Source organism: Chionomys nivalis, chromosome 16, assembly GCF_950005125.1.
Source record: "Chionomys nivalis chromosome 16, mChiNiv1.1, whole genome shotgun sequence".
Taxonomy (NCBI): domain Eukaryota; kingdom Metazoa; phylum Chordata; class Mammalia; order Rodentia; family Cricetidae; genus Chionomys; species Chionomys nivalis.
In genome coordinates this window covers 673,936-698,827 of record NC_080101.1, presented here as the reverse complement: position 1 = coordinate 698,827, position 24,892 = coordinate 673,936, and the positions used below count along the sequence as shown (strand labels likewise).

General features: G+C 35.6%; 1 protein-coding gene across 10 annotated transcripts in view; it reads right to left on the bottom strand.

The window, feature by feature from the left end:
• The window catches only part of Wwp1 (WW domain containing E3 ubiquitin protein ligase 1), a 121,426-nt gene that overhangs the window by 31,630 nt on the left and 64,904 nt on the right, over positions 1 to 24,892 (bottom strand). For all 10 annotated transcript variants that reach the window (XR_009058419.1, XM_057790766.1, XM_057790772.1 and 7 more), the window contains 8 exons: positions 22,990 to 23,078; positions 18,587 to 18,746; positions 15,418 to 15,551; positions 15,185 to 15,325; positions 11,128 to 11,248; positions 9,438 to 9,542; positions 6,086 to 6,182; positions 5,242 to 5,314 (listed from right to left, as the gene is read on the bottom strand). Coding sequence is in view for 9 of the 10 variants with exons in the window: in XM_057790766.1 (XP_057646749.1) it covers positions 5,242 to 5,314; positions 6,086 to 6,182; positions 9,438 to 9,542; positions 11,128 to 11,248; positions 15,185 to 15,325; positions 15,418 to 15,551; positions 18,587 to 18,746; positions 22,990 to 23,078 (920 nt within the window). In the remaining variant the exon portion in view is untranslated. The remainder of the gene's footprint in view (positions 1 to 5,241; positions 5,315 to 6,085; positions 6,183 to 9,437; positions 9,543 to 11,127; positions 11,249 to 15,184; positions 15,326 to 15,417; positions 15,552 to 18,586; positions 18,747 to 22,989; positions 23,079 to 24,892) is intronic.

Here is a 24,892-nt window from a genome sequence, read left to right as displayed (position 1 = left end):
AGTATTAACTTATTTTATGCTCTTTTTTTTTTGACGTTAATGCATGGTTTTCTCTACAGTTATTTCTTTTATCTCTCCTTGGCCTAGAATACCCTACATGTGAAAGTCTCATCTGTTCACCAACAATCATCCTAAATACTACAACTTCTAAGAAGTTTACCTATAGAATCTTACATAGCTCTTTATTTCAATTTTAGCATTTATATCATGACTGACTGTTTTTCTCCATAAGCACAGAGACATCTCTGAACTACTAGTAAATACTTAATTTAGGGACAGTTAAGCTGAATAACAGATGACAATGGATTATTTGAAAATACCCAAAGAGATGTTTCAATAAATTAACCATTATGTTTGTGTTGGTTCATAAAGGACAGAGATAGATTAACAAAGTACACTCATTTTTTATTGAATGTTTAGTATAAGCCGGGCGGTGGTGGCGCACGCCTTTAATCCCAGCACTCGGGAGGCAGAGGCAGGCGGATCTCTGGGAGTTCGAGGCCAGCCTGGTTTACAAGAGCTTGTTCCGGGACAGGCGCCAAAAGCTACAGAGAAACCCTGTCTCGAAAAACAAAAACAACAACAACAAAAAAAAAATGTTTAGTATATAAATAGCAAAGTCCTGGTTTTAGGTCTGGTTTTGAGTCTGATGTACTCAAAATAGATAAAATCAAATTTGCTACTTCTTCTCTGTAAAAAGGGCAGAGACCTGCAGCCCGTGTATTTTCCATATAACCTGAAAAAGCTGTATGATTATTATTTATTGACTCTATACCTAGGGAACTTTAAAGCTGCTACTTTACTATGAAGATCATAGTAGTAGTAATGCCTATCTTACTGACAGTGATTAAGGCTAACTACATTACTGATGAGATTACAGTTTACCTTAATCATTATTGTTAGAAACCAAACTCTTTCTGATCACCTGTTTTTTCTTTAATCCAAATGTTCATCAAAATACTCATTTGTATTTTCCCTTGTTTGAACTACATCCCAACCCCATCTCAGTCTTCTTTGGGTCTGGCCTGAGCTTCACATGGTTTTCAGTCTTTTATAGTCTTAACTCTTCATCTCTTGCTATAACTGAAATCCAACAAGGTAGAAAAAAATGTCATTTCCTCTGAAGCTAATCCGTAAAAGCTTTCCTTTTCTGGTGTACACACTGTTCACCTATGTGACATTTCTAAATTTCTTATTACATGGTCTTAGTTTCCCAGTTCATATGGATAAAAAACAATGTCATGGCCTCCCACTTCCTTGCCCTCCTCATGCTTGAGTGATCTGTTGCTCTATTTTTTTTTTTCAGTTACTGACCTCAGGGTCTTATCTTTAATATTGTCAACACCAATGAAGAACATTTCTTTATATTGTTTTCTGATTATGTCTTTCAAGTTTATTTCAATGAAAACGCAAGCCTGTTTGGCCAATACTCTTCACCACCATATGAAAATTATACCAAGGGAATATAAACAACCTTAAGTAGATTAAAAACAGTAGTCAATATTGCCCAACTTAAACGTTTAAATGGACTCACTAATAAGTTTCACCAGCCTTTCAAAGAAAACTAACACTAGCACACCTCAAAACATTCCATAAAATAGAAAGGGAAGAAATTTATCACATTCATTGTATGAGACTAGTATATCCCAAGTACCCAAAGTGGATAAAGCAAAGAAAGAAAGAAAGAAAGAAAGAAAGAAAGAAAGAAAGAAAGAAAGAAAGAAAGAAAGAAAGAAAGAAAGAAAGAAAGAAAGAAAATTATAGGCCATTGTCCCTGATGAACACTGATGTAACCATTTTCAAGAAAATACTGGTGAACCAAATTCAAATTCAAGAACACAGTAAAAAGATCATGAAGCTAGAGAGAAAGCTCAACAGAAAAGAGCACTGTTTGGTCTTCCAGAGGACCCAGGTTCATGTCCTAGCACCCACAGTGGCTCATAGCCACCTGTGTAACTCAACTTCCCAGGGAATCCAAGGCTTTCTGACCTCCACTGGCACAGACATGGAGTACAAAGATGCATATAGGCAAAAACACTCATGCACATAAAATGGAAAGAAAAATATTTATTCATTATGACTGAGTTCCATTTCAGGAATTCAAGAATGATACAAAATATGCAAAAATACCTCATAGTATTACACAAAGATCAGAAATCACCTAATCATGACAACAGATGTAGAAAATGGGGATGACAGAAGAACATCCCCTCAAAATAAAAGTCCTGAAAAACCTAATTGAACCAAAAGGGCATATATGACACCTATAATCAACATTGTGGTGAATGGGAAAATAAAAAAAAAAAAAATCCCTAAACCAGGAAGAGAAAGAATGTCTATTTTCTCTACTCCTATTTTATATAGTTCTTTCAGTCTTCACTAGAGCAAATAACAGATGGAAACAAACAGGAAAGGAAGAAGTCAAAGTACCTTTATTTGCACAGTATAATTTTATATGTCAGAGACTATAAACTCCATCAACTTTTTAGAACTAAGAATCACTTTGAAAGTAGCAAGACACAAAATTGACATATAAAATTCAGTAGCTTTCTTATAACCCAATAATGAACTTGGCAAGAATGAACTTAAGAAAGCAGTCCCCATTCATTTAAAACAAAACAGAAACTCACCAATGAATAGAGCTATCCATAAAAGTGAAAGACCTCTCACTGAAATTTTTAAGTACACTTACAGTAGAAGCAGAAGAAGATACCAAAAGGGGGAAAGACCACTTACACCCATGGATTGATAAAATTAATATGACTATATTACTAAAATAAATCTACAGATCCAATGCAATCTTCATTAACATTCCAATGGCATTCTACACAGAAACAGAAAACTAAGTCTTAAAATTCATATGAAAACATAGTTATGCCAACTCTCAGTATGTACCTAAAGGACTCTTAACATGCTACAACTGATTTTTATACTCTATGTTTCAAAAGATCCCAAAGAGCAAAGCAATACTGAGCAAAGAGAACAATGCTGGAGAGATTATCCAATTTCAAGTTATACTAAAAAGCCAAAGAAACAAAACAGATAGGTCAACACAATAAAATGTCGCAGAAACAGCTAAAGCCATTTGACTTGGCAGATTCCAAAAATATACACTAGAAAAACATACAAACAAACAGTGCTGGAAAATGGATATCCAAGTGTAGAAAAATAAAACTAGATCCATAGTTCCCATTTTCCTACCATCAACTTAAGATATACCAAATATCAAAATGTAAAACTGAAGCAGCTAGAAGAAAACATAGGAAAAATAGCCCAATATAGAGGATTCTCTAAAAAGGAGTCCTATAACAGGAAATGAAACCAAGAAGTAATAAACTGGTTTGTATGAAATTATAAAACTTCATCACCATAAAAGAAACAAATGAGTGCACAGACAGCCTAGAGAGCAGGGCAAGAATCTGTCAGCTAAACATTTGACAAAGTACTACTGACTGACACGAAGACTAAGAACTAATTAAACTAAATTCCAAAAGCCAAGCAAACCAATCAAATAGACTAATGAAATGAACATACAATTCTCAAAACAAAGAAATCATCAATAAATAAAAAAGAAATGCTCATTGTCCTTAGCCATCACGGAAATACAAATCACAACTACTTTGAGAGTCTACGTCCTTCCAGTTAGTACGGCTATTATGACAAAAGAACACAAGCTGGTGAGGATAGCACAAAGATAGAACCCTATGTACTGCTAGTGAAAACGTAGGTAGTCTACCTGCTATGGGAATCAGTATGGAGAGTTCTCTAAAACTAGAACTCCACACGATGACACAGTTATGCCATCCCTAGGTATGTATATAAAGAACTCTAAATCAACATGCCACAGTGATTCTTATCGTCTATGTTACAGGAATATTCACAAAGTCAACTTAAGTTATCAGCCTAAAGGTCTTGAAACAGATGAATGGACAAAGAAAATGGGGTACATATAAACATATACACTAAAAGTTTTATTCTGCCACAATGAATGAAGTTATGTCATCTTCAAGAAAATATCCAAATGAATAATCATATCAAGCAAAGTAAGACTTAAAAAGGAAAATTTCACATGTTCTCTTCCATTTATGTATCCTACATTATAATACCTGTCTATGGGACACAATAGTAGAAGCAAGACTATAGGAGAAATAAATAGCAATAATGGGGGAGGGGGACAAAGGAGGAAAAGAGGTTGAACTTGGTCGAATATATGATATATTTACATGAAGATGTCTGAACCAAACCCATTAGTATATACAATGAATATGTCAGTAAACTTTAGTATTAATGTTAGAAAAGGCATATATTCAAACATGAAGATTTAATAAACACTAAACATAATGTTTAGTGCTTCATAAAGCCCTGGATTTATTTATTTTGACAAGTACATGTTGTTGAAGTGTATCAAAAAACAGCTTGGAATTTTATTTGTCCTGAGGCACTACCAAGTTATAGCACATTTTTACATGTTTCTGCACATGTAAAAATACCAAGGGAACAAAAACCCAAATAATGGCTTAGGATGAAAATAACTTTGAACTCCTGAAAGAACCACATACCATTTGTGGTGTGGATAATGTAACATTTCCCTGCATTCTCTTTCATCCACTTCTGTTATACTTTTACTAGATGATTGCTCTTCAATCTCATTATTTGTTATTTACAATTCTTTAAGCCTTTAAATTTCCTTATAAGGAAGTCCAAATTACAATAATAATATGGCCTAAATCATGTATTTCAAATTATGTTCGTATTTTCTGACTCACTAAGTTCCAGTTATGTCAGTTAATTATGTTCATGTTTTCTGACTATGCTCTAGTCACTGCAGTCAAATTTCAGTTCTTGCTTCAGGGGTTTTGCATTTTTCAGCACTTATTCCAAGAATATTCTACTTTTCCCCATAGCATGCTTTCAGTAAACTTAAGTTAAATATTACCCTGTCCAAAGAATCTGGCTCTCTATCCATGTCATACAACACACACTACAAAGACTTCATAAAAATTCCAAGAGTAATTCTATCCTACTTGCTATAAAATGGGTATTCTAAAATATTCATTAAACCAATGGACACATTCTAAAGTATTTCTGTTAAAGCTACACACTCATTCTAGAGCACTTAGTTACAGAACACTATAAGATTCTGTCCACAAAGTATAATGAAGAAGTAGCTACAATGGCTCTTACCTGCAAACAAACAAACAAAAAGGCCCTCACCTTCCTGTTTAGGATTCTTGAACTTACCATGTATGACTTCTTGGTAACCAGGTGTCTTTGCCAACTTTTTCAATACAAAACTTTTGAGGCCCATTACTTCCTAAAGCAGGAACATAGGATAAAATAGAGTTTATGTGGTTGGTTCTTTAAAACTAACAGAAACATGTCATATTGTTACATGAATGATACAGAGGAAACTGAAAATTTTATAACATAGTCAGCTTCTGTGAGAAGCTTTTTCATGCTGCAGAGATATTGAAGAAAGAATTATAACCGTGGAGAGAAAGGTAACTTTTTATACAATCTGGCTTCCCTAGCAATTACCCTATGGAGTAAAGCAGAAGCTATCTCCTTTTTGATGACACTTTCATTTTATCTCACAAACTGTGGTGGTTTGAATGAGAATGGCCCCCACAGGCTCAAAGATTTGAATACTTGACCACTAAGGGGTGGCACTATTGAGAAGGATTAGGAGGGGTGGCCTTTTTGGAGGAAGTACATCACTGGGCATGGGCTTTAAGGTTTCAAAAGTCCATAGTAGGCCCAGTGTCTTTCTCTTCCTGCTGCCTGTGGATCTGAATGTAGAAAGCTCAGGTATTCCTTCAGCACCATGTCGGCCTACATGCTGCCATGCCTCCTGCCATGACAATGGACTAAACTGAAACTGTACACAAGTCCCAATTAAATGCTTTCTTTTGTAAGAGCTGCCATGGTCAAGGCATATCTTCAGGGCATAACAGTGACTAAGACAATAATGCCTTCGGTACCAATGACTGCCTTTTTTCTACTGTAGAAACCTTACATATAACCCAGAAAAACATTCATTATCACAAAACTAACTTCAGAGAAACTGCAGTGAATCTGCATTTACCCATGAGCTCAGCAAATCCTCCTAGAGGTAATCGGCAGGTTCCAGTGACAAACTGCAAGAGTCGCATTCTTACTTCATTATCAGTCTCTTTCACAAACTGTATGACAAAATCAGATGTACTTTAATATAAAATAAGGGTCAACGCACCACCAATAATGAACAGTAAACAGGTGAAAATGTTTTTTTTTAAAAAAAAAAAACATTAACACTGATATTGGTTCAAGCAATAAGGCAATAAAAAAAAGAGTGTTTGTAGTACCACATAGGTGCACTGTGGTCACTTCAGCTAACCAGCATAATAACACTACACCAGTCACTACTACAGCTATCATATAAATGGGAAATAAACAAGAGGCTTAGAAACCTTAAGTCACTTGCCTACAGTAACATCTCTAAGAGGTACACTTGTCTCTTACTAAGGGCTGGTGTTAAGTACTGTACCATGTGTGTCTCATTTACATAGATAGATTTACACCAATCTATGAGACAGCTGTAATCATCAGCAATCTCACGTACATGCAAGAAAGGAAAGGCTTGTAGAATTTAAGTAATTTGTCTCTTCAAACTGCTAAAATGCAGAACATTTGAACTCTGGTTTCACTGAGGCCTAAACCACTGTTAAGCTTTATCAACTGCTCCCTTTTAAGCTACAAAACAAATTAACACTTCCCATTTCTTTTTGCTGTATTTTCTGTTATTAAGCATTTTTCAAACTTTTATGTCCCTTATTAGTACCTAAAAAACTAAAGATGTTTTCAAAATTAAAAAGTTTGCTGACAAGTTCTTTTGAAACAGGAATGTGGATGGAAAATATAGTAAAAAAAAAAAATGAATGGGTTGGTTTGAATATAACAAAAGTCAGTCATGGAAGAGGGCAGTTTGAGAACAAAAGGGCTTCTTTCAAATAGGGAATAATCATGGGGTTGCTAATTTTCATTATGAACTTGACTGGATTATTTAAAAGCCTTAATTGAGGCATAAGCATTGGGAATGTCTCTGAGGTGTTCCAGAGAGCATTAACTGAAGGAAGAAGACTCTCCCCTGAAAGTGAGAGGCACCATGATGTGGGCTACGTCCCAGGCTGAATCACAGAAAACCGGAGTAGGCCATCTCTACTTCCGGATGTGCATAGTTACGACAAGCTCCCAAGGTCACTGTTGTAGCTGCTCTTAACCTCATGCTGTGATGACTGGTACTCTTAGAACTGTAAGGCAAAATAACGTTTTGTAGTTCTCAAGTAGTTTTTGTCAAGAATTTGTTCACAGCAACGAGAAAGTCGCTAATGTAATAGCTTAGTTAAACATAAGACGCTTTGCTAATCTGGATCGAAAACTTTGCATAGAATTGTGGGGATGTGACAGTAAGCTCTAATCTGATGGTTTTCTGCCTGTCCAGAAATTAACTGCTTCATTAGAGTGCTCAGACCTGAGTAATAATTTACACGGGTCCCCTGTGATAACTAAAGCAATTTAATATGGAGCCAGGCATCCCTGAAGGGCTGTTGACCTTTTGCTCTGTGACATCTGGGTGATCCTAGGGGCCTGCAGGTGTGATAAGAATAGAATAATGGGCTGTGAGGCATTAACAGCTGTCTTTGCTTCTGTAAAACCTGCTTTTGCTATGGGAAAGGGGATGAAATGGTGTTTTTATTACTATATAGAAGAGAAAATAAGAAACAAATGGGGAAGTAAAACAATTTTTCTGCCCAGCTGTGGATTCCATGGATGGTTGTAATGCATACCTTTGTGATGTTTGCCTTAAAACTACACCTTAACCCCCCTTCTGCATGGCATACTGTTTGGTTCTAAGGCTGCCATCCTTCTGCTAGCAATAATAATAAACTCATTTAATCTAAATTATAATTGAGTCTAAGTCTCTGGTTTCTCCTAGTGGATTCAAATGCCACAACACCATCAAGATATAGAAAACACATTTTATTACCAGTTCTAACATAAACCTCACCATTTTACCTAAATCAAGCAGTTCAGAAATACAAATACTCATTGGGCTTCTATGACCCTAAGTTCCTAAACTATTTAGACACACATGTCCAAATGGAAAGTCTTTAAAGTGTAAGGAGATAGGAAAGGGTGCAAAGGGGAACACCTGTACACACTGCCTGATATGCAGTTCTGTATTTCAGATTGAAAGCAGACTTACTCCTGTGTAAATAGGAACAACAGACTAGTTTTTAAAAATGTTTTCTCAGCTTGGCCTCCAACTACTGACTTCTCTTCCTAATCTCTTCCCCTCCCTTCCTACCTTCCAGAGATGGTATATTCATATCCTATAGCACATACATACAAAAAGTAAATGTTATAGTTCATTCAATCCTCTCCTGGTAGACATCTTAGCTCTCTTAGCATACAAACTATTATTGCATTAAACACTTTGGTGTATGTTATTTTGTACATGCTGATGAATGTGTAAAACAGGTTCCCAGAAGGGTCTACATGTTAAATTATTATGCAATGAACTAATGGGAATAATTCTTATAAAAGATGTACCATTTGGAAAATCTCCCCATAATATAAAACCCAGCTTTTTCACCCGAGTGTGAAATTATCAGCAGTGCAAACATTAAGTTGCTTAGATGAGTTGTAGTTAGTGAAATAATTATAGAAAGAATATTCTAGGCCTAGAGATTTAAAATCTTCAATACAAAAACACAAAGCAAAACAAAATGTCTCTTAAAATGTGCTTAAATAGCTGGGCAGGGGTGGTTCATGCCTTTAACCCCAGCACCAGGAGATAGAAACAGACAGATTTCTGTAAGTTTGACGCCAGCCTGGTCTTCAGATTGAGTTCCAGGACAGCCAGGGCTATATAGAGAAACCCTGTCTTGAAAAAAAAGTGCTTAAATATTAGTATGGTGCATTTGGATGTTCTATCTTGTCACAGCTAAAGCCAAAACACAGTATGAAAAAAGCTATCATTCTTGTATGTTACTGTCTGAATTATTCCAATTTTTTAGCATAATATCACTTTCAGAATTAAATACCCACATTGACCTCATCATTTAAAACATACAGCTGGCTGGATGTTGTGGAAGATGCCTGTAATCCCAGCACTGGATGAGTTGATGCAATATGAAAACAAATTCAAGACCAGCCTGGGCCATCCAGGCAGACCCTATCTCAATGTCCAAACCCAACAAATCCAAAACCAGTCAATATTTGTGATCCCACTAAAGATTGCTCAGACCTCCATCTAGAAAAGAGTGAATGAGTTGGAAGATAAAACACAGGTCCAAAGGCAGTCTCAAAAATAATAAACTACTTTAAAACCACTTTTTTATGAGAAAACATTATTTTCTTCAAATAATTTGTCTCAAAAAACATAAAGCTAATACCTGCCAAAACCAAATAATTTGCTTGCTGTTTCTTGTATAATGTCGGTACACAGTGTTTCTCTGCCAGTCTGCCAAGTCAACCTCTTGCATGCCACACAGCATAACCTGGGGAAGAAGCCCAGAATCAGTCACAAGAAAGACTGGAGGGGGGGGGTTGTTTGTCTTTTTATTATTTATAGAAGTTTCTGAAAATATATTCTGGGTAGAATAGTTTGTCAAGGTAGTTTCCGCCAGTGTTTTGGTGTTTGTTTTCCTTTCCCTCCTCCCTGAGGCAGGGTCTCACTATGTAGTCCGGGGAGGAAGTGGGAAGGGGCTGGCATACAGAAATGGCAGTCCTCAGCATATGCTTCCAGTGCTGGAGCTATAGATATCTGCCACCAAGCCTAGCCTTTTTATTTCCTTAAGGGTATCTTTTAAAGAACACAATTTTTACTTTTGATGAAGTCAGGCATGCTTTTTCTTTTACAGTACTAAAATATAAATCTCTGTAAGCAACTTCTGCCTATATCACAAACACTTATATATACATTCAGATGTTTGTGTAACTTGTATTTCATTTCCATAGGTAAACACCCAATGGAAGATTTGTTAGGGCATGAGGAAGACATACATTTAACATTATAACCTGAGAAATTACCAACATTGTCCAAAGTGGGATTTCATTTAGGCTACTATTCTTTTCTTTTATTTTAGGTTTATTACAGTTAATATTCAGTTAAAAGTAAACTTTATTTATGGGCTGAGGCAGGGGCCAAAGTTAACTTTATTTCACATGGATATCCAACTGCTTCAACATTATTTATTATTTCCCTTTCTCCACTTAAAATAATTTGACAATGCATACTTTGCTGTTTCTAGATTTATTTAGATGCCATAAACAAAAATGTGTACATTTGAAATATGCTACATTGAAGACATTATGGTAAATAAAATAAGCAGTCATAAAAACACAAATATAACATGATTTCACTTATAGGAGACATAAACAAAATAATAAAAATAAAGTAGGGGTACATGAGGCTTTGTGTTTAATGTGTGTAGATTTCAGTTTTTATAAGATGAAAAAATTCCCAAGACTTGATGTATAATGATTCAGTTATACATAATATTATTGAATTGCATACCTAAAAATCACTAAAGTGACAAATTTTGTATGTATTTTACCCTATATAAACAAAGCCACTTCTGATACATGCCCAACCTTACTTACATGCAGGCAAGACCATCAAGTATTCATTTAAAAATCTTACCTTTCATGTTAAGTCACTACTTACTTAAGATTTCTGAAACTTCCTTAAATTATTAGTAGTGATCAAATTCCTCTTTATGACCCTTAACAGGTGACACAGATTAATGATTTTTTACTTGTAATACTATTGTTCTTAAAACGTCAAAAACCATAAGACACACCCAATGCCACATACTTTAGACAAATGAGAAAAATCAGTATGATACTAAAATGTGTGGACATTGTGTAAAATCATAAAACAAGCCAAAGACGGTGGAGCACTGCTGGTATGTGAAGACTATGGAGGTTGAAGCAGGAGGATCAGGATTTAAAGATCAGTCTGAGCAGAAGTAGACCCTGTCTTAAACAAAGGAATAAACAACACTGAACCTGGAAAGGAAACACATAGCCCACCCATTCGCACATCAGCATTCCCTACTATCAAACAATAAAGAACCTAACCTCCAATTCTTTTTCATCAAAGTATTGCAGCCACTGAAGGGGAACAACTTCATTAAATCCATCAAGGAAAGCTTTGGTCTGTTCTTGAACTCCTCGAGAAAAACGCCATTCTGTCATTAAACTGAAAATAAAGACAGCATTTGAAAATAGGTCATTTATATATGAAGTTAAGGGACAAAAGCACTAAGAAAGCCTCAAGTTCCTTTTCTTTTTCAAAATATACACCTCCAAATATATGCACACAAGCATGTATACATGCATATATCTGATTTTAGAGCTAACATGATTTTCCATTACCAAATTCATTTTTTAGTTACTTTTATTTTTTTGAGATTATAACTTAATTATAACATTTCACACATCCCTTTCCTCCATCCAAACACTGCCATATACCCCTCCCATATTCCAATAAAAGGAAAATCCAGAAGAAATAATACATTACTTGACACATATGATCAACCACAATTACACGAGAAGTCTATAAACAACTTAAATAGATCTATAAAAAGCAGTGAGATCAAAAAAGTAATAAAGAATCTTCTAAGTAAAATGGCTCAGGCCTATATGGACTCACACATACATAACTAACATCAGTGTTCTTCAATGTAGTCCAAAGAACTCCATCCAAGTCATTTTATAAAAACAGTTATCACCTGATACCAAAAATTCACAAGGAGAGACAGATTGACAGATACAAACACACAGAAACATGAAAGAGAGACAGAGACTCTGATTATAGAATAGAAATCACATGGGATTTCAGAGGATGGAGAAAAGGCCCTTGACTAAGTACAACCCTTCAAGACAAAAGCCCTGGAGAATCTAGAATCACGCACCAACATCATAAAGGTTGTAACTGACAAATCTATAGTCATTGCAATAAAAACAGAAAAACCTCAATGCATGTCTGAGCAGGACTGAGACAAGGTGCTTTCTTAGTATACCACTTGAAGTCTTTGCCAAAGTAATAAGGTAAGAAAGAAACAAAGGAGCAAGTCATGTTATTTCTGTTTGCAGGCAATGTGACTCTGTATAGGACAAATGCTAAAGACTCCACATCAGAAAACTCTTAGAACTAATAAGCATGTTTGGAAAAGTAGCAGGACAAATATAATACATATATATTATATAATATATATCAGCTATTAATAATTTTTATAGAAGTCAGTTAACAATTTTTCTATATACCAGTAATGAACATGCAGAGAAAGAAATCAGGAAAACAATCACATTATGATAGCTGGAACATAAATCTTAGGAATAAATCTAATCAAGAAAGTAAAGACCTCTGTAGTGAAAATATTAAAATACTAAAGAAAGAATCTGAAGAAGAAAGAAAATGAAAGCCACTCATGGAGCAGCAGAATTAGTAGCATGAAAATAGCTACACTGCCAAAAGCAAGATACAAACTCAATGGAAACCATGTTAAATTCCAATGATATTCTGGAAAAAAATAGATTAAAAAAACCCTAAAATTTGTAGGGAAATGCAAAATACCCTAGATAGCCTGGCAATCTAGAACAAAAAGAACAATTTAAACAGAACCCCAGTCAGAAAAATAAATGATCTGACTCAAAAACAGACACATGGATAAAACACAAGTCCAAGAGTTACATAGCCACTGGACTTTTGTCTAATGAATGGGTAGTTCTTGAAAGATGAGGTGCAAATAGTCAAAAAAAAAAAAGTTATCACAGAAATGCAAATTAAAACTACACAGAGATCGTCTCGCCCTAAAATGGCTGCCACAGAGAAAACAACAAATGCCAGGAAGGAAGCAGGGAAAAGAGAATCCTCACATCCTGCTGCTAAGAATGTAATCTGGCTTGCTACTATGATAATTAGTAAAAACAAAAAATAGAACTATTCTCAAGGAAGAGGATACCAAATGTTTATCCTAAACCAAACCGCTCTGAAAATACATATATAACTAATCCTATATAGACTGAACAGATTATATTTAGGAATATATATGTACACACACACACACACATAACAAGTTAGTGAATAAAGAGGGCCATGAATTTGAAAGAGAGCAGAGGTACATGGGAGAGGGTTTGAAGGGAGGAAAGAGAATAGGGAAGTGGTGTCATTATATTATAAACTCAATTTGATAATGATAGATAAAATTAGAGATGATTATGTTAAGTGAAATAAACCAGACTTAGAAAAAACAAGTATTTCATGCTTTCTTTTACTTGTGAATTCTAGATTTTATAAAGACATATAAACCCACCATAAGTCTTATCTTCAAATGTGTATTTTTATTTTATGTATTTTATGCCTGGTGCCTGCAGAGAGTCAGATCTCCTGGAACTGGAGTTACAAATGGCTGTGAACTATCATATAGGTACTGGGAACCAAATCTGGCCTCTATAAGAGCAGCAAATGCTCTGAACTGCTGAGCCAATTATCTAGCTATCATGAAAACATAAAAGGGATGAGGGAGAGGAAAGAAAAGAAAAGAGTAGAAGGCAATGAGGCCAAGAGGAGGAAATAGAAGACTGAATATAGTCAAAGTCTGGGATTACTTGAAATTTCTTTATAAAACCCTGCACCATGCACACTGAATATAGGCCAGTGAAACATTTATTATGTACAAGTTAAAGTAGTTGGGCAATGGTGATGCATTCCTATGATCCCAGCACTTAGGAGGCAGAGGCAGGCAAGTCTTTGTGAGTTCAAGGCCTGCCTGGTCTATAGAGCTAGTTCCAGGACAGCTAGGGCTGTAACACAGAGAGGAAAAAACATATCTAAAACAACAACAAAAAGGGTAACATGGTCCAGGTGGTGGTGACACATGCCTTCAATCCTAGCACTCAAGAGGAGAAGCAGGTGGACCTCTGAGTTCAAGGTAAGGCTGGTCTACAGAGCAAGTGCCAGGATGGCCACGGATAAAAAAGAAACACTGTCTTGAAAAATCAAATAAGCAAATGAATTAATCAAATAAATGGGATGTTTAGAGCGGAAATGTAGTATGGAATGAAATGACATTCAAAGGGCAGTTTCCAGATTTGATTGTGCCCGTTTCTATCACTGTTTCACTCCCTTCATCTATAAATGAAGAGGCTGCACAGTTTTTCCAAGAATACTTTTTTAACTAAAATTGTATTATAAAGAACTTAAAAATAAAAAAAGTCCACACACCAAAATTAGCCATACCTGAAGTCTATATATCTCAATAAACTTTTTATATAACTAGAATAGTCACTCTGAAGCTATGAAGCTTGACACCGGATCTTTACATTTTCTTTTTTCTTTTTTTTTTTTTTTTCTGAGACAGGGTTTATCTGTGGTTTTGGAGCCTGTCCTGGAACTAGCTCTTATAGACCAGGCTGGTCTCGAACTCACAGAGATCCGCCTGCCTCTGCCTCACGAGTGCTGGGATTAAAAGCGTGCGCCACCACCGCCCAGCCGGATCTTTACATTTTCACTACTGAATATATTTGCAGCCACCACCAAGAAATGAAAAGGCCTTGACAGAACTAGAACTAGAAAAACAATAAGGTTTATATCCTCTTTCATGAATCAAGTGTCAATTATCTACATTCAGTCTTTCCTTTATCATTGCCTATAATCTACCCTTTCCTGCTCTCCGCATTATACTGTGCCTGTATTTGCCCTTCACATGTATAAATTATATAAGTATATTATATATACATACATATAATGCATACATACACACATATACGGGGGGGCTAGGATCTGCATATGAGGGAGAAGATATAATTATATAAATTTTCTTTCTGAGATTTTTAATCCCTTTTCAGTACTAATGTTCTCATGTCATCTGATCTGGTCAAAGGGGGAATGCCTATTGCAAATGCAAATGGAAAAGTGAAGGATGTTGCACATTTTCTTCTTACAAGGAAATTGGGAATGGGAGATGTGGATCATCTTTACAGAATAAGGAACAGGCCCCAGCAGGAAAAGAACTTGATGAGAATTTCCCAAAGGATAAAAACAAATATAATTAAGGATGTATATTCTAAAGGAGATTTCTAATTAGATTCCATAGAGTCTACAGACTGAGTCCAATCAGCTATGTCAACCTACCCAATATATTCATCTTTGTTTTCTTCAGTCACCAGGATATTGGAACCTCCCAACTTCAGGTCATGTGAAGTAACTTTTCCCAGAATCTCCATGTCAACAGAAAAATACATTTCTAAGCCACATTCTTCAATGTTGTTGTCTCTGGATAAAATGATAGCATGTCAGTGTGCATATAAACAAAGTATATAAATGGGTTTCAAGTAAATAACTCAATGAAAAAGAAATCTTCAAACCTTATCCAGATAAGGGAGTTATAAAATTCAGTATCAATAGATTCCAAATCCTTAATAGTGAGTTTTTTACTTAGCATACGTTTGTAGAATGGTAAAGAGAAACCAGTATCAATAAACTTCCCATGGAATAGTGCCTGTTAAGAAAAACAAAACATATTACTTAATCTTACAAAATGTTCTTTAGAGCACAGTGATAAAATAGAAGTCATGAGACTTTACATTTAAAAAGCAATACTCAATGGTATAAATCGTGAAAATTAAAATACAAAATGCAAAGCAAACAAATTAGAATGAAAAAATATTTCACAGGGCAAACATATAATGTACAATCAAAACTATATATATATATATATATATATATATATATATATATATATATATAAAAGATAACATGGGATTTTATTACCAACTCCCCCTACCTTTTAATATATATTTGATAATTAGCTTAACAGAAATGAAAAGGCCCATGCACCTCTTCCCATTTCCTGCCTATCTGTAGGACCTCCGTGTCTTCATGCCTACATACAGCAACAATACAGGAAGAAGCACCACTGATTTTTAATCCAACAGATACCTAAAACCACTCACTGAACCAATTATATTGGCCCTCATTCCCTTATTGAGTTTATATTCAATCACCAAGTCACTGAATTATCCTCTTATATAACTTTAAACCCTCCCCCACTGTATTGCAAACAAATCCCAAGTCTAGATAAAAATCTACTTAAAACTTACTCTGCCTATACCATGGTAGAACAAGCTATCCAGTTGTGCCAGCAACCTCAGAGGAAGCATTATTTCATTACTATATTTAGTTTCCTTGTCTTAGATGACTATTCACCAATGTACCTCTGTCCTCAAACACTTACTATAATTATTGCACATAGAAAAGAGCAACCAGGAGAGCTTTCATGCAGACCAACCAATCTACCACCACTAGCATCTGAACTCCCATACACCTTGCTAAATGGTTGATATAAGACCCATCAGTAACTGATGGGCTACCCATGGTGTCTTCTTTGAAACATTTCCTTCTTCCATTTTCTTCTGGGAAACACTTTCTTGACTTTCTAATCTCAGGTAGTTTTATTTGGTTGGTTGATTTTTTTTTCACTCATTTTTATCTCCTCAGCTTACAAATATCCCTTAACTTCTCTGTCCAAGCTATTCCTTAACACAACCATGAGCTTTTGATATTCTCTACATGTTTAGAAGCCCAAAGGTCTCTTTCTACCCTGGACATCTCGTTGCCACATTTGGATACTTACCTGTTTTAAACCTTTACTGGATGCCATATGCATCCTGGATGTAGAAGAAATCCAACATTTTCGATTTTCCTCAGCATTTGCTCTTGCCACCAAAGCCTCACTTAGGAAACGGCAATTTCAAGCAAATGTACAGGCCATGTATTTTAGTGCCTCACTCTATTCTTATGTTTGACAATTAATCTACCAGAAAACCTAGTTCTTTCTAACTTCCAAACACATCCTGGATCCAAATCACTTCTCACATCTATTACTATGCTATTTAGACACAAAATCACTATGCCCTCTCATGGTGACCTCTATTTCTGCTATCCTCTACACACAGAGGATTTCTTATTGGTATTGCTTAATTTATAACACCAACTGACATACTCAGAACCTTTACATGACTTTCCTAAAAGTCCTATATGGTATTTCTCAATCTCATCCCTCCCATATTCTCTCCCATATACTTTGCCCCAGCCATGTTCCTTTTCAACTAATGAGGCATTTTTAAACCTTGCAGCCTTGCTCTGCTATCCCATGAGCCCCAAGTGCTCTTCTATAAGGTAATACATATATGACACCCAGTCTCCTGCCTTCTTCACGTTTCCATTCATGTTCAACCTCCAAAGGTCTCCTTCAACCCATTAAATGAAAAATCAACACCTGTAGCCCCCACTTTACAGAATCTAGATTCCAAGAGTAGGAATTGTACCATTTTGTTGTTGTTCTTTAATACCCAGTACCTAGAAATGGGAAGGGAATTACTTAGATGCTCAAACAATTGCTAATTGAACCAATGGATAATGTAGTGCAAAAATTACAAACTCCTCTAAAAATACAATAATTTACAAGAGCACCTGTAAAGCTCTGAAACTTCTAAAAGCACTAAGTTAGTATACTTACTCAGCAACTCGGATTTTCCTTGGGCTAAATAACCAACTTATTTCCCCTATCTCCCCACACAAATGAGTAATAAATAAGGTTTTTACTCTTTTCTTAATTTTATTTATTCTTCCTAAATTTTACCCATGCACATAATGTATGTTTTTAATCATGCTCCCATTATCATGTTATTCTCCCTTCTCTCCCACAGAACTTTTCTTCTTCCCAACAATTCCTCCCCTTCTACTTTCATCTCTTTCTGCATGTGTGTATGTATGTGTGTGTATGTGTCTGTACGTGTGCATGCATTTGTGTTTAAGCACACATATCCCATGGTACTTAATCTGGGCTGCTTGAATAAGCATATATGAAATACTGTTTACAGAAGGAAGGGAAGATCACTGATGGCTACACAACTGAGGAATCTGACACTTACCCCAACAACAGTGAATTGCCTACAACTCGGGGGGTTATAAAGTCTCTTTCAAAAGATTTTTATACAATACATTTTTGTGCACATGTCTGTGTATGTGGTATGCACATGTGTGTACAGGCCCGGGGCAAATGATGAGCCTTCCTAAATTATTAACCACAATATTGATTTTTTGGGGGTTTTGTTTTTGTTTTTGTTTTTTTTTTGGTTTTTTGAGATAGGGTTTCTCTGTAGCTTTGGAGCCTGTCCTGGAACTAGCTCTTGTAACCAGGCTGGCCTCGAACTCACAGAGATCCACCTGCCTCTGCCTCCTGAGTGCTGCGATTAAAGGCATGCGCCACCACAGCCCAGCTTCACCACAATACTGAAACAGACTCAATCAAACTTAAAACTTGTAGTTTTAGCAAATTTACCTAGCCAGCTTTCTCCGAAGATCCAGTATTGCCTTCAGAGTACTGGAATTATAAGCAGACCACTAAAAGTCTGAACTTTAGTCCTTGAGCCTGCTTGGCAAGAAATTTACCCACTGAGACATCTCCCTAGCCCCTAGTACACTTTTGAAATAAGTAACATATAATAAAATAACTGAAAGTTAGAAACTCACCATTGCAATAAAGCGACCAATAAAACAGAAGTATGAAAGATGATCAGGATTTATGGTTGATGCTGGATTTATCTGTAAACAATAGTTATTCTTGCCTGCATACTCAAATAAGCAATACATTGGGTTCAAAACTTCATGGGAAAGCAAGAAAAACCATTCTCTATAAGAAAATAAGTTAAGATTACTTTTAGTATTCACATATATGTGAACTTTAAAAAGGTGTTAAATATATCCATAAGTAAATAAATGTGTGCATGCACACACATACATGAGTGCGCACACACAAACACACACACACACACACACCCCTACTCATTCCTTAGCCCTCCTCCATTTATATTTTGTATATTTATATATGATTTGGCTTTCCATTCAAAGCCACTGCTAGGTCTGCACTGTCAAACTGCAAGCTCACTGTTCCTCACAGGTATGTTGTTTTCTACATCAAACTTTTATTTGGGTATCTTTTCTCAATTTCAATTCAACTTAAGTAGATTAGACTTTTTCTCAATTCACACTTTAATCCAATCCAGGTATCTTTGAAGCAATTTCAGAGTATAGTACGTATCTGTGATTGCATTCATAGTACAACAACAATCTGAAAATATACTTTTATGAACATTAACCTCTAAGGCAAAAGCCGACATGTCTATATATTTTCAGTAACCTTAACTCTTACATGCATTCTAAAATATATACTTAACAAGCTTTTTATTATGTTTTGGGATTTTTTTTTTTTTATTTTGTTGAGCTGGAAACAAAATCCAGGACTTCATAGATGCTAAGCAATGGATAAATGGAGCCTCCATTACACAGGTTCTAGTAAGTATTTGATGGCAACACTGCAGCACATAACACTTGCTACTTTAAAATAGTGAGGTGCTTTTTTGTTTTTGAGACAAAGTCTTACTTCAGAACTCAGTCTAGTCTGGAACTTGATACACAACCCAGGCTGGCTTTGAGTCTGTAGGAGTCCTCCTGCCGCAGGTTCCTAAGGGCTGGCATATCTGGCTTTTAAAGAACAGTTTAAATTGTCTTACAAATGTATTCAAATGGTGCTAAAATTACAAAGTGGAATCTTAAAATGTGCTAAGTGTTTACTAATTCTTAACTACCTATTTTGCTTTAGTTTAATAATTTTTTTTTTTTTTTTTTTTTTTTTTTGGTTTTTCAAGACAGGGTTTCTCTGTGGCTTTGGAGCCTGTCCTGGAACTAGCTCTGTAGACCAGGCTGGTCTCGAACTCACAGAGATCCGCCTGCCTCTGCCTCCCGAGTGCTGGGATTAAAGGCGTGCGCCACCATCGCCCGGCTAGTTTAATAATTTTTAACACAAAATAAACATTTACAAAGTGTTCTCAAGTAGAATTCCAAACTCAAATATTTACTATGATCAGTGTGAGATCATGGGGTTTTGCCTTGCCACAATTCCCATTCTTCTTTATAACTTGCTAATAAATAGTATTGGCTTTAAGGAAAGACAACTTCTAGGTACCATAACCCAGTCTTCACATAATGATAGTGGTAGGTACTATCAATCATGGTGAGTGTCAGTAAAAGCAGAAATTTGAGTAACTGCTCTTAAAGAAAAGTCAGAATTATTATTGTTGTTCTTTGTTTGATGTTCTGTAACAGTGTCTCCTGTGTAGCCCGAACTGCTCTGAAACCTAGTAGGGAGACCAGGCTGCCGCAAATGAAATCTGTTTACTTTTGCCTCCTGGGTGCAGATTAAAGCTATGGTGACATTTATGTCAAGATAAGACACAATTTTAACTCTTCATCTCAGTCTGATAATTTATCTAATACTATCAAGCAATTTGAAAATATTTAAGTCATTCTAGGTCACCTCTATGCTAATTCCTATAGTCTGCTATTTTGTTTACCAAATGTTTAAGAGAGCTTTTAAAACATTCCCTAGAAACTACAGAAGACAGTCACTAAACAAAATCAACAATGAATTCATGTCAAATCATATAATTAAATTCAGGCTCAAAATACTAAGTGCACCAAATAACTTCACTCTGTGGTTGAGCTGAAGTAAGACATTTCCTCAGAGAAGAGAAATAAGTAAATCTAGTAAGAATGTGTTCACACACACACACACACACACACGGAATTAAATTTCCAACCGTTTCAGATCACTTTTAGAAAGCAGCAAACCAGAGAAAACTGTAGTGATCCAAAAGAAGAATGGATATATGACAAAAGCCTGTATTCTAATACCAACACAAAAGAGAAATTCCTAACTGACGAGAGAAATGATTGATTGACTTTCATCACAAGTTCGGCTCTGCACTTCAAACTAGACACGTGAGGCTGAAAGAACATGGCCTAGAGAAGAAAATGAAGGAAACAGTAAAACAGCAAATGAAGAAAAATCACATGAGAAGCAGCAAAACATAGAGCAATCCTGCAAACAGTGACAGGAAGACAGGCTTCAGAAAACCAAAATAGGAAAAGCACTGATGAGAGACAAGAGGAAAGATGATAGACACGTAAGACTGACAAAGGAGATTCCACATACCCATGATTGATGTTCCTGAAGAAAGAAAAGAACAAATAGAACAGAAAAAAAATATTCAAAGATAAAATAGAAGAAAACTTCCCAGAAATTTAAGCGTTTCACATGTTCCTTTAAAATAGATCAAATGCCAGGCGTGGTGGCACACGCCTTTAATCCCAGCACTTCGGAGGGAGGTAGAGGCAGGCGGATCTCTGTGAGTTGGAGGCCAGGTTGGTCTACAGAGTGAGTTCTAGGACAGCCAAGGCTACCCAGACAAACTCTGTCTTGAAAAAAAAATAAATAAAACAAACGAAAAAAACAAACATTCTGCAATGAAACTAGTGAATTTTAAAAGACAGCGTGGACGCCCAGGAAATTTTCTGACAAAGGCTTGACCTCATACTTCATAGTGCTCGCATTCAATGCTAAGACGCTGAAGCAGTACCTAAGAATGCTGGGTAGACAATGCTGTGCAAAAAACGTCTGCCCAGAGAGGTTGCTGTTTATATAACCAACAAGGAAAACACTTCCAAACATTTAACAACTACAGGAACATATCCCCCACATGAACTCTTGAATAAGCACCCTGATGATGAATCTAACCAAACAATGCAGAATCAAATCAAGTTAGGAGTAAGACAATTATGATACACAAGAATCAATTACATCATTTAAACTGTTGAAACAGAACTGGAACCAAATAACTAGGACAAAAAATGCTTCACAAACGAATATGAATGTTATCATGTCAGACACTGAGGAAAAAAAAAAACATGTTCATAATTTTCTAAGATGTCCCTTTCTTTTCAATATCTGGGCATGCCCGAAATTCAGAAAAACTCACAAAACACACAATATGAACATTTATTGGATAGAAGTGCTTACTGAAAATGTGTAATAATGTTATGACATCAACACAAAAAGAGGCTAAGAGAAACCCTGACAAACTCACAGCAATATTACGTATCTACTTCTACCAGTTGTGACCTGGTTCTGCACTTCTATCAGCTATATTGAATGGTGGTTTTTCTCATTCTGCAAAATTCTATAAAAATCTGAATTCCCAGGAAGACTTAATGAAACTGTTAACTTAAAAAAATGCCAATGTAGATTTGTATGAAGCAATTAAGGGAGAAAACAAAGAAGGATTTTCACTAACTACTTCACGGGTATCTCTTAAGTAAACTGATTAAATGCAGAAAAATTTTATTTTCCGAATAAACTCAGATCAGAGAAAGAGGACAAATAAAAGTGATATGCAGTGTTGTAATAGCAAAATCAATAAATAACCATCTATAACCATTAATTATGCTACACGCATATGTAGAATACTATGCAGCCATCTGATAAGAACTTTAGCACGCACAGAAGAATAATCACAATGGTTGTACCCTGTGTGTAAAGCACTTGCCACGCAGGCAGGACACTCTGAGTTCTCTGATCCCAGAACCCATGTGTTCTGGGCATGTGGTCATGGTGACACACCTGTAATCCCAGTATATGGGATATAGAGAGAGAAAATCCCAGAAAAATCTGGTTAACCACACCAGTTGAACTTTAGATCAACAAGAAACCATGCCTAAACATATAATGTAGAAAGGGATAGAGGAAGACACATGTCAACCTCAGGCCTCTACATGCATGTGCACACCACTCCTACATAACATACGTCCATGAATACACGTGTACCATACTCATGCAAGTACACATACACACATACCATACATATATACATATGCAAAAAAGTTGTAATAATGATTACCCAAAATTACTCTGGCGCTACTGAAAAAGGTAGCTTAATATATTCATATATATCTCTTTAAGAATACATCCACCTCAGATGGCAAAATAAACTTATTACAAAGCAGTAATAACTCTTTAATAAGTAAGTTTTAAACTTTACCTTGCAAGACCACCATAATCAAGGCCTTCTTCTCCTCTAAATATTACATATAATCGCCTCCTTAAGTCATACGGTTTCAATGCCATAATCTAATTAAAGACAAAAATGTGGATATTTTGACATTTATACACTGCATAAGTTACTTCCAAAATAATTCAATTTAAATTAACCTGTATTTTGAAAAGTACACATTCTACTATCCCATATTTAATTCTGCATTTTATCTGGCTTGTTCCAAAAACTAGCTAAAGATGAACAATCCTTCAAGTTTTCTCTGACTCACTTTTATATATTCTTCCCCCTTTTAGCGTTAAACAGTGGTTCCACTTAGAGTTGGACAAGTTAGATTACCTTTTCCCCTTCCCTGCCTCAAGTTTTTAATCTTCCAATGTGTGACTGGTAAGTATTTCTCTGTAGCAATATTGTAAGGTGAAAGGACTTTTTGAGTCCCACCTACACCACATTTTTTATCTCTCAAGAGGATAGAAATTCATCTGCAAGCCTTACACAATGAGGTATATTTATATAACAGCATATTGTAAAATAAGACCCAAATACATTTTTATAATCTACAAGTTTCCATCAAACTTATTCATAAGCATGCTTTACTTGGGGATAAAAATTTATATCTACTATCATTCATCTGAACCACAGCCAAGAATGGCAGGTCTGGGTCCAAACACAGCTCACTAATAGGATTCCCTAGGAAGCAATTACGGGTTTAACTCTATATCTGAACAGACTTAAGGCAGTAAAAGTAATACAATAACTAGTGAATTTAGATACACAGTTGCTAAAAGCAATTCAAACACAGCTCTGAACAAGCCAGTTGTAAAAACGCACTTGGAAACTTGAAACAATTATTTGGCTCAGAATTAGTTACTCACACTCAAAAGCAGTTTGATAACAGCTATCGTGAAATTGTTTCTCCTTGGAATGATAGAAGCTACACCATAAATTCTCACAACATGAACGCCTAACTATGAGTTAGAACATGGAGGACACCAAGGGACATGCTAATATGGACAGGGAAAGGATCTAAAGGTCTCAGTCCTATATAAAAACTATAGGCAAAGCCGGGCGGTGGTGGCGCACGCCTTTAATCCCAGCACTTGGGAGGCAGAGGCAGGTGGATCTCTGTGAGTTCGAGACCAGCCTGGTCTACAAGAGCTAGTTCCAGGACAGGCTCCAAAACCACAGAGAAACCCTGTCTCGAAAAACCAAAAAAAAAAAAAAAAAAAAAAAAAAATACTATATGGTCAGCCATAAGAACATATAAATACCAATAATATTATACAGAAGTAACAAGTTATATTTATATATCAGGAATATAAATATATATACATATGTATGTAACAACAATTAATGAAAAAAGAGGCCATAAATTTGAAAAAAAGCCAGAAGTAGTATATGAGAGAGTATGGAGGGAGGAAATAGAAGAGGAAATGATGTAGTTATATTATAATCTTTAAAATAAAAGAAACAATTAAAAAAATTAATGAAACTCCTATTTGAGTACACAAAAAAGGTTACAGTCATTGCTTTAGAGTGAAAGATCATGAAAAACTCTCTACTTGATCATAAGAGAATGGCATGATTCTGGTTTTAATAATATTCTGCAGATGACTCCAGAAAGACAGATATGTTACATTTATGTATCCATCTACCATTCATTCATTACTTACTTACTGAATAACTGTTGAATTAAAGGCACTATTCTAGATACTAAACAAAGGTAAAGTAAACCAACAATCGATGTTATCACGAAGCATACATTCCAGTAAGGGAAACAGGGAAGGAACAGTGTTATGAAAATGATGAACTATAAATGATTAGAAAACGACCATATATGGGAGGAAAGCAGGGCCTGTCATTATAAACAACACACTCAGGCTAGATCAAA